A 16,080-nucleotide genomic window follows, 5' to 3' on the forward strand; every position below is an offset into this window, starting at 1 on the left:
CCTCACCATCCCGTATGACAAGAAATTTATTTTTAAAGCAACATAGCCTGAAGTCTCTGGTAACTAAACAAAACAGCCCAATAGGTGTCTGCACAGAAAACAGTGAAACCTTCTCAGAGGAATACATAACTGACATAAGTGTCTTTGCACCTCCTCAGAAGTCTTAAAAATATACAGCCCGTGAGTTTAATGTCGCCTTTTTTTTTTTTTTCAGAAGCAACACCCAATGCCTCATTAGATGACTGAGAGGGGGGAAATAAAACCCTGCATTTTAATAATCTCAACAAATAGAAATGCAGCAGAAAAAACACCCCCTTGAACAGAGGATAGCAGACGTAAAAGTGACTTTCGCTACCTGGCTCTGGAGGCCTTCCATTTATTGCAAGTTAGTACCACACTTACATTTCACACGACTGAATGCCAATAATACACTGGAAAGTTAAGTTATAGATCAACTATTATCCATATCATATTTTTCTGCTCCAATTTATATGATATTTTCTGAATTCTAGACAAAGCTTTGATCCCTTTCCACCTGCATTTCTGCAGTTACTGGAAGATTTAAGAATTGCTATAAGTGTCCTTTGAGGAAACATGGCTCACTGAAGGTGAAAATAGAATAAAAGCCACAGAATAATTACAAGTAATACACCATCATTAAAGCATTTTCAGTTAATTCCAGCCCTGTACTCCATCTGGGAGAAGGCACAGATTATTCTCCAGATTATTAATCAGAACTATTTGAACATTTTCAGCATGCAAATGTAAAGATCATTGGCCATTTATGAAAAAAAGACTGCTGCTCATTAGCTGGAGCAATTACAAAAGCAGCGAGCTGCACGATCCCTCCTCCCCAATCTCTAAGTTAGGGAAGAGGGAGCTGCCGGGGTGCTGGGTGAGGCCTGTGCCTTCAGATGCCGCTCTGAATCTCTCTGGGAGATTTTGTGAAGATCTAACAGCAGATAAGCAGGATTAAGCAGCTAAATCTTTTAAAGCCTTTTCTTTACTGGGCCACATAGAATTTTCCCAAAATAATGCTTCAGTATTACAATAAGCATTCCCCCCACCGCCTCATCAGCAGAGATTGCATTTTAAATTACTGCTCCTCTCCCTTCGGTCACTCAAAGTGATTCTAAGGGGGGGTAAAAGTCCTCCCCAGTGGCCACACCACCTCCCCTCGGGTTGCCGAAATCCCATGCGGGTGTCTCTCCTGGCCTGCCATCAGCTGCTGCCTTATTCACACCTCAGCCCTGGTGCTGCTGAAGCAGCGAGGAAAGCTGTGCTCGCGAGGGCAAACGCCTGCTTGTTTCCAGCCCTTACTCGTGGGCTTTTCAGCTATACCACTACCGCCCCCATCCCTGTGAAGCGCATGCCAGAGGAGACGAAGCCCTTCTGGCTGGTCCCTGCCTTGCGTGGATGAGCCCCGAGCTGCCTGGGAGCGCACACAGCGCTGCCGCCCAGCCTAGGTGTTGCCCGAGTACTCCTTGACCCCAAAAATGCCCTCTCCCCTTTATTTTTTGCCTGTAGAGCCAGGAGCATGGACTACTGGCATACTTCATTTATTCCTCACAGTGGAGGCACTTCTACAAGCACCAAGTCTCTGGGGACGAAGCAGACGCAGCTTGGGCACTGGATTGCGGAGAGCCCAGGGACAAGCTGCTTACGTGGAGAAGGGAGAAAAGGCTCGTTTTGGTAGTCTGCCCGTATCTAACTCCGACATCCAAAAATGAACGCTCTTCACCTCCAGGGACTGCAAAAAAAGCCGTGACATTTCAGAGGAGGGACCAGGGAAGACTGTGCTCTGTTCAATATAGAGAAATGAAATGAAGACACCTCCAACTAAGATCCTTTTAACATGAAGACAGTGAAGTCAGTATTATTTAATATCAAATTAGATCCAACAAGCATAGGAATAGGTTTGCAGAGGTTGAAGGAAATGTAAAGGTGAGACTTAGAAGAGATGACACTTAACCTGTGATGCTTAATTTCTGTAATAAAAATGGTAAGACAGCATCAAAGCTATCTTTGATGTCAGAAGCCAATCTAGCAAAACAGCAGCCTCACACCAGGGACTGGCCATACTGTACTGCAATCACATGTACATTTCCCTCTCTCCCCCTACCTCCCCCCCTCCCGTCTTTTTAAAGCTCCATGGAGAAATGAAGAAATGATGTCTACCCAAACCAGACATGGGTGTAACGGGCAGGATATATACTGCAGTACTGCTGCTAGAGAACCAGAATGCAAGACAACTTAATTCACAGACTGATTTAACCAATATTGCCATCACCATGAAAATCACTGTCATAATTTACAATCTATTTACAGTGATAACAAAGAACGAAGGAAGGAGAAAAATGCGCTTGTCTATAGGACAGAACCTAAATCTCATATAGACCACCTCCTGAGGCAGACTGCTGTTTAGGTCTGCTAATCATGACAATATCCTTTTTACCTATACACTTCCATCAGAGGAGTTATCTGACTGCGTTTCTGTATGCACAAATTAGCACATAGCTGTACTACACCCTCTGCCAAATCCCCCTAAAGCATGTATGAAGCAGTACACATTAAATACACACAGACTGCACATGTAATCTGCTTGGGTTCAGAAGTAGTTTGTGTGGGACTGCACAGAGATTCCAAGTCAAATGCACGTCGGACCGAACAAATTGAAAGGAAGGTGAAACCAAGCTCCACCTGGTCATGGATGGGCTGACAGGGGAGGGGTTCTGCACCGTGAATCTGCCCTGCACACGCTGCTCCACGGTAAGGAGGACGAAGGCTCAAACAGAGACTAACGCACCTTTTCCATCTCTGCTGTTGGGCTGAACGGGAAAGCTTTCAAACTGCTGATCGGGTGGACAAAAATGAGCAAAATGCCTTGCAGAGAGTGCTCTTGCACTGACAGGCTGTCTCGTCAGATTATATGAAAAGAAGTGATTTAAAAGGGTGGTACCCACGACTGCCATCCTCTGCAAGGAACAGCGGTGGCAATTTGCCAGCGTCACCCCTGAAGCCCTGACGAACCACTGCCCTAAGTGGTATTTAGTTTGCAAACTTCCTTGAGACAGCAACACTCTTCTGGGGAGAGTAAACAGCATAGAGGATGCAAGGATTCAACACACATTTTTCCCTGTGAACTTTAATCCTGCAAAGCTATTTTAAAATGATGTATTAGCTGAAATAAGTTCACTGCCCTTTTACTGCCTTGCACCAGTTGAGCAGAGGATCAGCACACACAAGGCTCACCCATCAGGTTTCAAGTCCCCATAGCACACAGTTCCTATTTCAAGAACCATTTTTAAGCACAGACTGTCAAATTTAGTCACACTTTATTCTTGAAAATGAATATATTCAAATACAAATAGTTAATATTTTCATTGCACCTGTCAGTGATTTGCTATATTAGGCTACCTAATGTATAGTAACCACTTCTTCAGATTTTTCATACTTAAAAGGTGAGCTTTTACTAGTTGCAAAGTTTAAATAACATCAGTGTTGTGTGGATGGCTCATTGCTGACTCATCTCTCGCTGATTTAGATGCACTGCAGAGATGCTACTTGAAAATGCAATTGCTTGGCTTGATTTTTTTAAGGAAAAAAAAAGCTTCATTAAAGACAGCCAGCCTTAAAACAGTACCCAACATGTAGGGAGGTAGAAAAAGCACACATAATATGAAGCACTCAGTACAAGAGACAGACCGTTTCCCATTTAAAAAAAGAATTTCATTACAACCAGAGTGAATCTTACCATCATACAGAGATTCAGCAACTGCTTTGCATTATATATATATCATATTTTCTTTAAAAACATTAAACGATGTCAATGTTAGTGAATAAGCAAACAGTAGTCCTATTTAAAAATGAGGAGAACCAGAGCACCAGGCGGATAAACCCTGGGCAGGTCACAACTTGAAGGGGGGGGTCAGCGATGGAGGCCACAGGACAGTGCCCACACAAGTTGTGTCATAAACTGGAGCACAAAAATGAACCAATTTCATAGACTCCTAATGCATGATTTTTACAAATAAATACTGACACAATGGTGAGGTCAGCAAAACACAGCAAAGGAACAAATGCCTGGAGAAAGCAAACAAATACTTTTGAAATCTGCTTTATGGGTAAGAACAACATATCACTTAGCTAAAGCCTGAGGTTAGGAGGCCAAGTATAGCAGGATCTCTGCTTGAAGACTTGGACTGCACCCTCCTTTGAGGATTGCTGCAGGTCAGGCAGGACACAGAGGACAGACAAAAGCACAAAGCTCATAGGAAGCTGGGATACAAGCGAGAGGGCTCAGGAGGAAGAATTGGCCAGGGCAGGAAAGAGGAAACAGGCTGGTCAGGGGAGGAAGCAAGGAGGAAAGCGGGGTGCAGATAAAGAAGGTGGGGAAAAACAGGGCTAAACAAAGAAAAAGGCAAAAAAAGATAATTTAAGCCATTTTGTAAATGTGTAACAAAGCACAACCTTCCTTTGAAAACCAAAAGAAATAAAGAAAAAAAAAAAAGGTCAGTTCCGTTGTTCTTTGCAGGCATTCACTACAAATTGCCAGAATGCAAATATATTCCCATGCTTGGTGTGCAATCAGTGTTTTCCTCTGCAATATTTAATCTCATTTATCAAGCTTCTTAGTACAAATTAAGTTACAAGGTAACCAATTAGATTGAAAACACAGCTTGTTTCATTGTTTTAATTTTGCACTGTAAGCATATTCACCCTAATTTAACAATTAGCTAATCAAAAACCATGAAGTGTTTATGTAGCTTGGCTTTTTGTCATTCAAATTCCTTTCCTGGATCACTGCGAATGAATCAGCCAGCGGAGTCCCAGCTACAATTTTAAAAGCCTGGCAGGAAACGCACGCGGGGAAGGACGAGGGGAACATGTAGAAACCACAATGTGGTGCTGGGGTTTGAAAAAGGAAAGGAAGACTCCGGAAACCGCTCCTCATTTCCAGATAAATAGACAAACTGCCTAAGGGACCTGCAGCCTGTTTTCTCCTGGGACGCTTTCTAGGAGGACTTCTGCAGAAGCCACTGCTTTACAAGGTTAGAGCAGCGTGGATGGGCCACTCTTGTACCCAGAGGAAGCTGCAGCTGCTGTCTGTAGATGCAGAAGGTTTTCCCATGATGTGGGGGATGTATCAAAGGCGATGAGTGCAGAGGGAGTCCCTCAAGTGGGACATTGCTCCCTGATGGGAAAGAGGACAGAAGTGGGTAGGGGTTTTGTTTTGTTTTGGTTTGGTTTTAATTGCTGTTAGCTAGGATGAATTGCTCTTTTCTCCACAGAAAAATAATGCTTCTTTTATTTCTAGAAATATTTGGATATAATAGTTATCATCTTTTGCTTAAGTTTAGGTCTGCATACTCTGCAGTTAATGTCTTTCTGTGTTCTAGCAGTGTTGGTCAAAAAGATGTTTAGGGGAACTGTATACACGGGAGCCTATTCTCCAGTTTTATGGAGGTGGGGGGCTGGAGCGGGGCTTTTTTGTTTGTTTGGGCTTTTTGTTGTTTGTTTTTTCATTTGTTTGTTTTTAAACTTTTCATTTCTTTTCAGTAAAGTGTAGTTTGGAGTTATTTTCAGTGAAGTTCTTGCTTAGCTGAAGAAGTCAATGTTTCCTTACCACCACAAGGGAAGAGGTAAAGACGAGCCCTAATGACACCAAGCACGCACCTGCAGTCTGGCCAGAATAGGGCAAATGTAAAAGGAGGCTCTCCCAACCCACAAATGACCAAGCAGATGAGAGAAAGCAGCAAGCAGCGTGACGCTGGCTGGGGCCAGAGGAGCACAGGTTCACCCCCTTGTCCAGTCTTTTAGAGGACATCTTGAGGGGAGGCGGGAGGAGGCAGCAGAGTGACAGAAGTGGGGCAAAGCACGCTGCCGAGCATGGCCGCGGGCTGACAGATGAAGCATTACTAGACTTTGCTTCTGTGACAGACTTCGGTGTTTTAACACTTGCCCATGGTAATGTGATCAACACCTTGCTTCCATCTGCGTTTAGGTGGAAGTGATCCGCTATGACTGTCAACCCCTCCTCTGTCCCCAAGCCCTGCTCTCCGTGCCCAGCAAACAAGAGCCAGACACCACCTCTTCCAAACGCAATTTCTGCCTGTTTAGGCAACGTGGTTTTCTGGGATCACATACAGGATCAAGGACTAAAACTAAAAGTGCTTGGTCTTTGCATTGTATTTCTGATTTAGATATATTATACGTGTAACAGCCCTTCCCTACAGGAAGGGAATAGCTAGATAACATTGAGCTCTAGTTATATATTTGTTAGTTTATCTGTCCAGAAAGGGAAGCAATAAAAACCTGATTGCTGACCAGTGAGGACAGATTTTCATTAAAACAGCTTTGAATTGGTTTATTTGCTACTGTCCAACAACAATTGACTGTAACATGGGAATGATTTATTTTTTTTTCCCCTCTGCAAATACACTTCCTTACGACATTCAGGACAAAATTTGCTACATAGAACTGAAGTCTGTAAAAATAATTCTGATCTACACAGCGATATCCTTTGCATTGACTTTATGACCACACGGAATAGCTACATGTGAAGTGCCTGGGAATGTAGCTGAAATGTTCTCTTCCCCCATCCCCACACGCAAAGGCCCAGTCCCGTATGCAAGTATAACACACCCCCCAGAAGCATAGACTGGGAAATTCAGATTAATGGAAGGCTATACTTCAATTGATTTTGTGGTCAAAAGAATTAGGATGTATTTGCAGAGAGCATGAAAAGGCTATCTTTTTTTATATGTGGGTGTAAATTCAGCAGAATAACATGTCTTAAGTGAGAGAGGGAGAGAGTCCTCTCAGCTGCTCACATAAAAAGCCAGGAAGCAGAAAGATATAAACAGATGGTCTTGAGATTTTCCAATCACAAACCTTTTTGACAATATACAGCTGGAGGAATTCCAAGCATTTGTCACTTTGACATCGCTTTCCGGTAAGTAATGGGATTTTGGTACTTACAAATTCTGAAACATGCTGCAATTTGAAGACCAAAACCAGCTATCTAAATCAAAATTATCACTCAAGGAGTTAAAGTCACATTTTAGAATAGGTACCAATCTAACAGAAGGATCTCAAAAGACATAAGGAAAACTATTTTTAACTTGATGCTTATTCATAGATTACTAAGATTCTGCAATAGAGCCAGAAGTTATAAGCAACTTTGAGCAGGCTGGGCACGCTCACACTGTTGCCGATACTTTAAAACTGAAACCTACTGTAAGGATAAGAGGCAGACTGCTAAACACGGCATCCCCCAAGATGAAGAAATCCTCCATTCCTCAAGGGAGCATTACCCGTAAACTTTTGTCTGGGTTTGCAAGAAGACTGCAAACAAAGGAACTTTGAAATACGCATTCCTCCTTTTATTTTTTTTTTTAATTTCTTTTAAAGAATTACAATTCTTTAAACATTTAATGCTTAAGGATATCTTACTTTATCATTTGCAAGTCTTATGCCTAGTAGGTTATTAAAAAGGGATTAGCTAGCACTAGGGTGCACAAGAGGTGTATAAATAGAATTGAGCGGGCACCTCATACAGCAGCTCAGAGCAGTGTGTGTGCATGCACTTGTCTAAAACAAGAGCTGGCTTTAACATTTGGACAATTGTAGGTTTTGGAGCTCTCAGATTTATCTCTGCTCTCATTTTGACCTACCACAGAAACTGGAAGCAAGGGCCTGAGCTAATAATTTCATGAAGCAGTAATCATTGATGTACAAATCTTCCATTTTTGAAGGGGGAGAAAAACCCCTCTTTCCTGGGTTTTGAGGGAAGAACAAAAAAAAGGTAACTTACAACACTTACTTTACATTATAACTTTATAAATGTAAAGTGTATTCGTTGCTCCAGGTTCTCATTTTATACTAGGCAAAGTAACTATACAATGACATACCTGATTCCACAGCTATAGGCGCCCCTACCTTCATATGACACTACAGAACCCTATCAGACTGAGCAGAGTAATCCAGGTACAGAACCACATACTTTCTACCCTCACCAAGTTATTCTTCCAGGTTATTCCAACGTGGAAACTAAAAGAGCTATGAAAATCTTTGGAGCATGTAATAACAATTAAAGAAAAGACAGGAACAGAGTGGGCATTAATTTCATTCTGCATGATGATGTGGATCAATACCAACATTTCCTTCAGAACCTGAATTTTGGCTTGGGCTTCCAGATTATCCTATTCAGTGCAAAACAGTGAGGAAATGAATTTTAAATTTATTACGGCAACGATAAAACTAAAAATATGTATGAGAAGACACAGAACTTACCACTCAACAGAAAACAGTACTGACGAATCTTCCCAAAATCAGAGCTAACACTTTTTAACATAACCCAAACTATGGCTGTAACTTCAAAATCACAGCCTGAACAAACCAGAAATGGAAAGAGTTGCTAGGGTTCATGAAACTGGCCGGAAGCCATCCAAAATTAGGACTACTGTCCAATGATGTGAATCTTTTATATGAGAAACCTGCTTTCAAATCCAGAAAATAAAACCTGTCCTTACTTGTTATTGGTAGGTCCCGTTGCCAAGACGTCCGACTGCAACTTTGGGAAAAATCCTTGTTCGTACTTCCCTTGGCCGATCTTCATATCAAGTAAGTGTGGGTGGATGGCTGTGTGATCGATCTTCATCAGCCGCTGCTCGATGGACTGGGCTGCAAGTTACAGTCACAGGTGAACAACCGTGTTAGCAAACCGCCTGAAGACAGGTGCTACAACAACAGAAGCGGTCATGCTCCGATCCCTGAAAATGCTCTAGGAAGTTAAATAGTGACTTTAGACCCAGAAATCTGTCGCTTACACAAGTCATGAAACATCTGCGCTGTTATTTTGTTATTTTGCTTTTAGTTTCTTCACCCAACACAACTAGCATCGGCACAAGCAAGTTAGCCGTTAAGCAAGCAGGTCTTTATGGGAGCCTACGAGATGGGTTACGAATCAGAAAGAGCAGTGCAATCTTTCCCTGTAATTCGGTGTTTGGCTTTAACGCTCCTTTGGTAGAATGGAGACCTCTGAGGCCGGCTGCAACTCTCCGTGGGGTCGGGCACCTCGCTTTGCCCCAGACACATCTCCTTGGGCAGATGCACGGGGGGGGCGATACCCGAGTTTTGCAAACATCTGGCACCTATAAAGATCCTCCTCCTGAAGTTAGATACGCCAGTACTGGATGACAGGCCTTCAAAAAGCATAGCTAACTGTAGCAAGGCCTGAGCAGCATCAAGAAGAGGAACAGATGCTTGGAAACAGGGGAGGCTACAGCAAGACCAGAGAGGGCTCCCTGGGAATCTCGGCTCTGCTGAGACTAATGCGGTTCAGTCGTTTGCTTCAAGGATGTGAGGATTTCATCTTGAACCTCGAGCAGGATGAAAATAAAATCTGTCACCCTCTCAACATTGAGTCAGATGCACTGTGAAGGAGAGGGGAAAGGAGGTGTATGGGGGAAATCAGCATTTAATTAGCAACTTGAATATTCAACTCTTTGTAGCCCATCCATTAACGGGCAGGCCTGTTCTTTTCAGCATATCATGACTAGTGAATAAATATGCAAAATGTGGAAGCTAAATCCATTTTCATTTGTCAAGAACAACACAGAACTCGTTTCCTATTTTATACAACTGTGATGGGAAAGAAACTGTCATAAGATTTACATACATTATCATTAGAAACTCAGCAGCTTTTTTTTTCCCTCTTAAAAAAAAAAAAATTCGCTTCATATGGTTTTATTTTGGAGAAAAGGACTGGGTAGTGTGCGGTCAGAGGGTTTGAAGGGTTCCGAAAACAGTAGGTTAAACAAACAGGTGCTGGATCGGTGCGAGGGTCACATATATTGTGAATGGTAAATATGAAGGAAAGTCGGTATTACTATCAGTTTGCTGCTTTTCACAAGACAGAAAATGCGGTTCCGGTGCCACAATATCTACCAAAACTAGACGCTGAATAGACAGTCGACCTGCAAATTAGAACTGCTTTTAGACAGAAGAAAGTTAAGCAGACACAGGATTTCTATTTCTGCCACATTTGTAACAAGTAAAACACTCTGAAGGAATTAAACAAACAAACAAAAAAACCCCATGAGAAATGTGCTCATTAATATGTGTCCCAACAAATTTAATAAGAGTATAATTTCCCTGTATTACTTGGAAATGAAATAAATACTTGCACAGTAAGAAACTCAAGTATAATTTGAAAATGCACCCTGTGACTGTAATGGAAAAAAATCCAAGTCTTCAGTACACAGCGTACTGTTCATTAACACTGAGCATCTATTGCTGGAGCAGGATTGCCACACGTCCCCGGTATCCCCCGCTGCTCTAACCAAATGGCATAAGGCAAAAAAAGGTCTCTTTATGGGAAGGGGGAGACGAAAACAGTGGTGCAGACACCGGGGTTCGGCTCCTTGGTGTGGCTGGCACTGGTCCCACCACCACGGTGAAGGAAAGCTCTCCTGGCAATGGAACAGGAGCTGCCTGAAATGAGAAACGGTGAGCCCAGCTCCGTAGTTTGGTTTGTGTTTACTAAAGGCACCAGCCTAGGAGAGCTCGAAGGGAAGGTAAAGGCTCCTGCTGTTTTTGGTGTTTAAAAGCATGCTGAAGTTTTTGCCTAGGGAAAATAAGGACACCACTGAGTCCTCCTCAGGTAGCTCTAGGGCTTCCTCATCGGCTGCAATGCTCATATGACTGAGGACCTATATTTCTTTGTGGCTGACATTGTACTTTTGAATATTTTACTAGCCCGTCTGAACATACCTGCTTCTTTCAAAGTGCTGCATTTCTGATAGTTGGATGTCCGCAGTGCAGGGGCCCTTACATTATATAGCCTTATTTTCTCAATTCGGGAGTCAAAAACTCGCAGAAAAGGGTCCTTCTCTTCCCACTGGGAGATTATCTTATTGTCTATGAAGGTTGCAAACATCTGTGTTTCGATGAAGTGTGAAAGGAATGGGAGGTAAGGCTCGGGTTGGTCCGAAAGGAAGGAAGCCTGAAATACAGAACAGCTTGTTAGTGCCACGTTCCCGTCCGGCGTTGACATGACAAGCCGTCCTGTAGCAGAGAACCAATCCAGCAGCCAACCGGAAGGCTTGGACCAGGCTTCCCCACCACAAAAACACCTCTCGGAGAGGTGTGAATCCATCTACAAAGGGGTTTGGTTCACAGGTCACCTCTTCGGTCACAACTGTGAGAAATAAGCAGTCAAAGAGGATTCGTGACAGCTAGAGTAAAGGGAATATGGAGTTACTGAAGTAGCGCCCATGCTGCCAGCTTTTTCAAAGCAGCCTAGCAGCTACCACCTGCAGGAACGAGCCCTGTACAACCCACGGCAGACCACCACCACATGTGCCCACTTGGGACCTCTGGTCTGCACATCCCTGCTTGGGACCAGATCACTTAAGATGTTACACCTATCAAGGGGTGTACAGTGCTCTTCAGCTAATGCTCTTTTGTGAAGTTATGCAGGGCAATTAATCGTGAATTTCCAATTAAAACTGAGTGTGTGCCTAAGTCTCTAACTGAGCTTTGAAAACCCTAACCTTCTCAGCCCATTTTATTGTAGAAGTACTAGCAGAGATTGCCTAAACAACCCCCTCCTTTTGAATGCTGCACTGTTCAATGCCTGAATACAAACAAGACCAATAAAAGGCGTGGCAGCATTTTTTTTATCAAAAACTGACTCAGACCAGTATTTAGTCTGTTCATGACTGTTTACCCTTCTATCCTTCTGCTTAGAGAAGGACTTGTATCTGAAAAAGCTGATGGCCAAGAGTGCTATCTACTTTGCAGAGTCACTCAGAAATAACTGTGCAAGCTTCCCAACATTTCTCATTCCTTTTGCTAGCCTACAGACTCTTTATTTCCCCATTTCTAATCTCGGCTTCCTTTTCAGTCTTGTGTACACACCACAATGGAGTCATAACAGTACTCTTCTGCCATAACACTACTCTTCGGCCATAACAATGTGATAACCTTCTACAGAACAACACTACCCATTAACAAAAAGCTCTACTGTGAGATTAGGAAACAAGAAAGACTGGGTTTGTTTTTTGTCTCCTGTGTGCACTTCTCCAGCAAACAAAAAAGAAGAAAGAAAAATAAGTCACTTTCCATTGCTACCCTTCCACCAAACCCACAGGAGAAGCCCCATCGGCTGGGCAGAAGCCTGCCAGCTTGGTTCGTACAAGCCAGGACGGTTCTGACCAGCTCAGTGGATCTGCACCGATTTACTTTGGCAGGCGATCCGGCCTTGTGTAATCAAAACGGACAAATCTCTCAGTGAGGCAGATGAAGAACGGCGGATTAAAGAGTACCTAGGCTATATATACGCAATATAGCTATTCTCCCTCCCTCCCAAAAGCACTTTCAGATGGAAAAATTAATACATGGCTATCTTTACTTTGTCAAAGTTTTGCATTTGTTCCCTGTTTGTCAGCCACGACTCCATATCAGGGGCAGCCTGAATGACGAAAGCCTCATAGTCTGAGAACATCTGCGTGAAGCGGTTGGCGAAAACCTCGCGAAGCTGCACGTTCAGTTTGTAGTCCCTCAGCTCCACCTCCTCACATGGCAATTTCCCATCCTTCTCCTTCTCCGCGAGGGGAGCCGTGATGGTCATTTTTTCCATCGTCACACCCGTTCTCTTGGCGAGGGCTTGCAGGCGGGCGATCGTCTCATTGCCTTTCAGCAGCTCGTACATGTTGAGGGCGTTGCCGGGGATGTTCCCGTTCTTGTCGTTCACCAAGTCGCTAAGAACCAGGTTCTTGAGTTTGGTGGCGCTGTCGCTGCAGTGCAGGTTACCCTCCGGCGGGATCCCAAACTGCAGGAGAACCTCAGAGATTTCCTGGATAAACTCCAGCTTGTTGGGGAACTGGGGGAATTCCTCTGGCAGTTCGATGAAATGGTTATCAATGTCTACAAAGCACAAGTTTGCCTGAAATAAAAATGAAAGTTTCAAAACGGATGCTCAGCACTGAATTTGCTCCTCTGCTAAGTAGCCCTGTTTTCCCAGGGTGCTTCCCGACAGAAGGGTAAGAGCACACATATGCAGGAGACCTTAGCTGTGTTGTCTAGCCTATGACATTTCAGACCGGTAAAGCTGAGGGCCAACTGATGGCAATGATTTAATGAATAAATAAAGCGTCCTGCCCTCTGCTGTTCCCCCATGACTTGCAGATCCCAAACTTCCCACTACAAAGATTTGGTATACCCTCCCAGACCAGCCAAGGACAACACCAGCAAGCAGGATGTGCAGCACCACTTCTCAGCCCACGTCAATACCATTTGTGTGAATTATCGCATCTCAGGGGCACGTTTATTTTACCAGGATCCAACTGCAAGAAGCCTCTGTAGCTGTGCTACCAAAGAACGAGATGTTCAGTGAGAAAGATGACACTGCTACGAGTAAAGCTACAAAAGAGGGTCCCATGCAAATCCTTTGGGATCATGTCTGAGTATAGCTTGTCCGCTGGAGGTCAAGCCCTATTTCTCCACTCCCCCCTACCCCGTTTTCCATGGAGGCTTTTAATCTTGGTGATTAAAAATCTCTGCCCGAGATTTAAACAGAGTGCTCTTAGACAGCTTCGCTACGAATGGAGATGGATCTCAGCCCATAAGATTAAAGTTAAGCGAAGACATGAATCTAGCGGAGCAGATACTTTTACTAGGAAAGTGTCAATGGAGAGATGGAAGAACCCTACATAAAAATTAATTACATTGCAAATGCACCCTCAGGAATAATAGCAGAATGAAACTCAGTAATTGATCTTATGAACCGCGGCTTACATCTGAAATTCTCTGTCTGAGCGCACTGTGCTGAATAAAATCTTAAACCAGGTCAGATTCCCAAGGTGCTGAGCTCTGAAGGGTTTTACCCTGGCATAAAGCTGTGGAACGAGAGATGCAGGAACCCACAGGGCAGCAGCAGCAGGTCTTTGTTAGCCTGACTTGGCCATTAGCACAGCTCCTCTGCCTTCTCCAAGGCACTTTTACTGTTCTTTACTTCTCACCAAACACCGTAGACTAATCTTCAGATTATGTGAACAGAAAGGACTTATTTTCCTCCTTTTCTGAAAAGGTTAATTTTCAGCAAAAAAAAATGTTTATAATATATTGGATATTTCAGGGACATGCTTGAGATCAATCACCTTTCACATAGATACTTTAAAGGGTATTAGGATTCGCTTGGTAAAGCAGAAGTGTCCCTTCAGCTCACTTTTTCCGTAATAAATTGGGACTGTACAAAGAAAAGCATTTCTTCATACAAAACAATTTGCTTTACTTAACTATACAGCTATTAAAGAGTTGTGTTATGCATCAGTACGGTTCTTTAGCTCAGGGACTGTCTTCTTATATATCAATATTTCATTTCAAAGGCTTTTTTATTTCAGCTCTGCATATCATTTACAAAATTTGAAAAATGAGATTTGGATTCAGAAAACCCTTGGGGAATTGGTCTCACCTCTCTTCAAAAACATCTGATGATTAAAGTTAATGCAGAGAGATTAGTAACCTTAAGACAGCACGATGGCCAGTTGTTAGAATTTTTATCTCTAACAAACAAATGGTTTATATTTAGATCAAGAGCTTGAAAAGCTAGCCCCTGGCCTGAACAATAAAGGAATGCTAAAGCGAACAGCGCTTCATCACTGCTCGCATGTTGAAGGGTTTTCTATTTTTTTATTGTCTAGAGGAATTGGAGATTCAAGACCTCCCCTGTTCAATAGCCCTTCTTTCTTTCCCTTTCCCACAGTTACTGGACCTGTGGTGTTCATAAATGATGTGCTGGTATTTTTCACTCATTTGTTAGACATCATAACGAGGGGGGGGTTTCCACCCCGCTATTACTTTTCCCTCACTGGCGATATTTAATTTGTTATTCCAGCGATACTGTAAGCCCATCACATTAAAATTTTAATTTAAGGAAAATGACAGCTTAATCTGCTAACTAAAAGCATATGACTAGTAATTTTAAAAATCGCAGTAATTATGTAATATTAGCATGGTTCTACTGAAAAGCATAGCTAGATACCAGCTTCGTTTCTGCGCCAGTGCAAATTTCATGCGATTGGGCCATTGTATCCACGAGATAAGACTTGATTTACACTGTTATATGCCACCAAGGCTAAGAATCAGTCACCTCCACCTAATACTTGATATAGACCTTTATTAAAAACCATGTTATCCTTGCCCTGTGTTTATCCCTGCACTTCCACATACAAACTCCCCCTCCTGCATATCCTCCTCTGCTGCTGCTCCCACCTGCCTTCTCAGTAAGAGCACCTATTTGCAAGCCTTAGGGACTCTACCCCCAGGAGAGGTCCCCGCATGGAGCTGGGCACAGCGGTGCCACCGTCACGAGATGTTACAGCCATACAAACAGTTATTCTTAGGGTTCCCACTGATTTTAAGAAGAAACCCAAGTTAAAAATGCATGGCATACTCAAGAGATGGGCCCAGTCATCATCTCGAATGCAGACAGGCTAGCCATATCCCAAAGACTTTGCAGTATGGAGAGTGATCAGTGACCAGGTTAAAATGTGAAGCAGTTTTAATCATCTTGGTCAAATTTTGAGGAGAAAAATCTCCATTTCACTCTCTACCACCAGTGATTTTAACACCTAGATTAGGAGGACGACCTTTCCTTCCTTTTTTTCTCTGGGGAAAACGTGATAGATCAGGCAAAGTTTTCACTTCCTATTGCATGGGAGAACAGAAGATCTTCAGTCCAGGAGACAATCATCGCATATGTGTGTGTATGCCCCTAAGTGGTTCACAGGCACGGTATTAATGCAAATCTGGCTCATTTGAGGCCAGGATGCTGGTCTAGTAATAGACCTTGACCTAACCAGGAACACATGGGCTCACCCGTGGGTGGGGCGAGGCTGGCAGGACGGGGCACGCTTCTCATCAGCAGCGGGGGGACAGGGACAGGTTTATACCATCTAGCAACCGCACCCGAGATCCAGTTTTACAAAGACCATCCCCGAAAGAAATGCTCTTTAGCCCTCTATTGATAGGAGTGCGATACTGACAGAGTGACAAAACCTAGTGAAACGTGTG

At 43.3% G+C, this 16,080-nt stretch overlaps 1 protein-coding gene across 1 annotated transcript in view; it reads right to left on the reverse strand.

Annotated features, from left to right (window-relative positions):
• The window catches only part of DENND5B (DENN/MADD domain containing 5B), a 63,170-nt gene that overhangs the window by 26,478 nt on the left and 20,612 nt on the right, over positions 1–16,080 (reverse strand). Inside the window, exons 5-7 of the mRNA XM_009333034.1 lie at positions 12,419–12,952; positions 10,777–11,008; positions 8,535–8,685 (exon numbers count right to left, since the gene is read on the reverse strand). Of these exons, the coding sequence (XP_009331309.1) occupies positions 8,535–8,685; positions 10,777–11,008; positions 12,419–12,952 (917 nt within the window). The remainder of the gene's footprint in view (positions 1–8,534; positions 8,686–10,776; positions 11,009–12,418; positions 12,953–16,080) is intronic.

The sequence above is a fragment of the Pygoscelis adeliae genome, unplaced genomic scaffold (assembly GCF_000699105.1).
Source record: "Pygoscelis adeliae isolate BGI_AS28 unplaced genomic scaffold, ASM69910v1 Scaffold38, whole genome shotgun sequence".
In the NCBI taxonomy this organism is placed as follows: Eukaryota; Metazoa; Chordata; class Aves; order Sphenisciformes; family Spheniscidae; genus Pygoscelis; species Pygoscelis adeliae.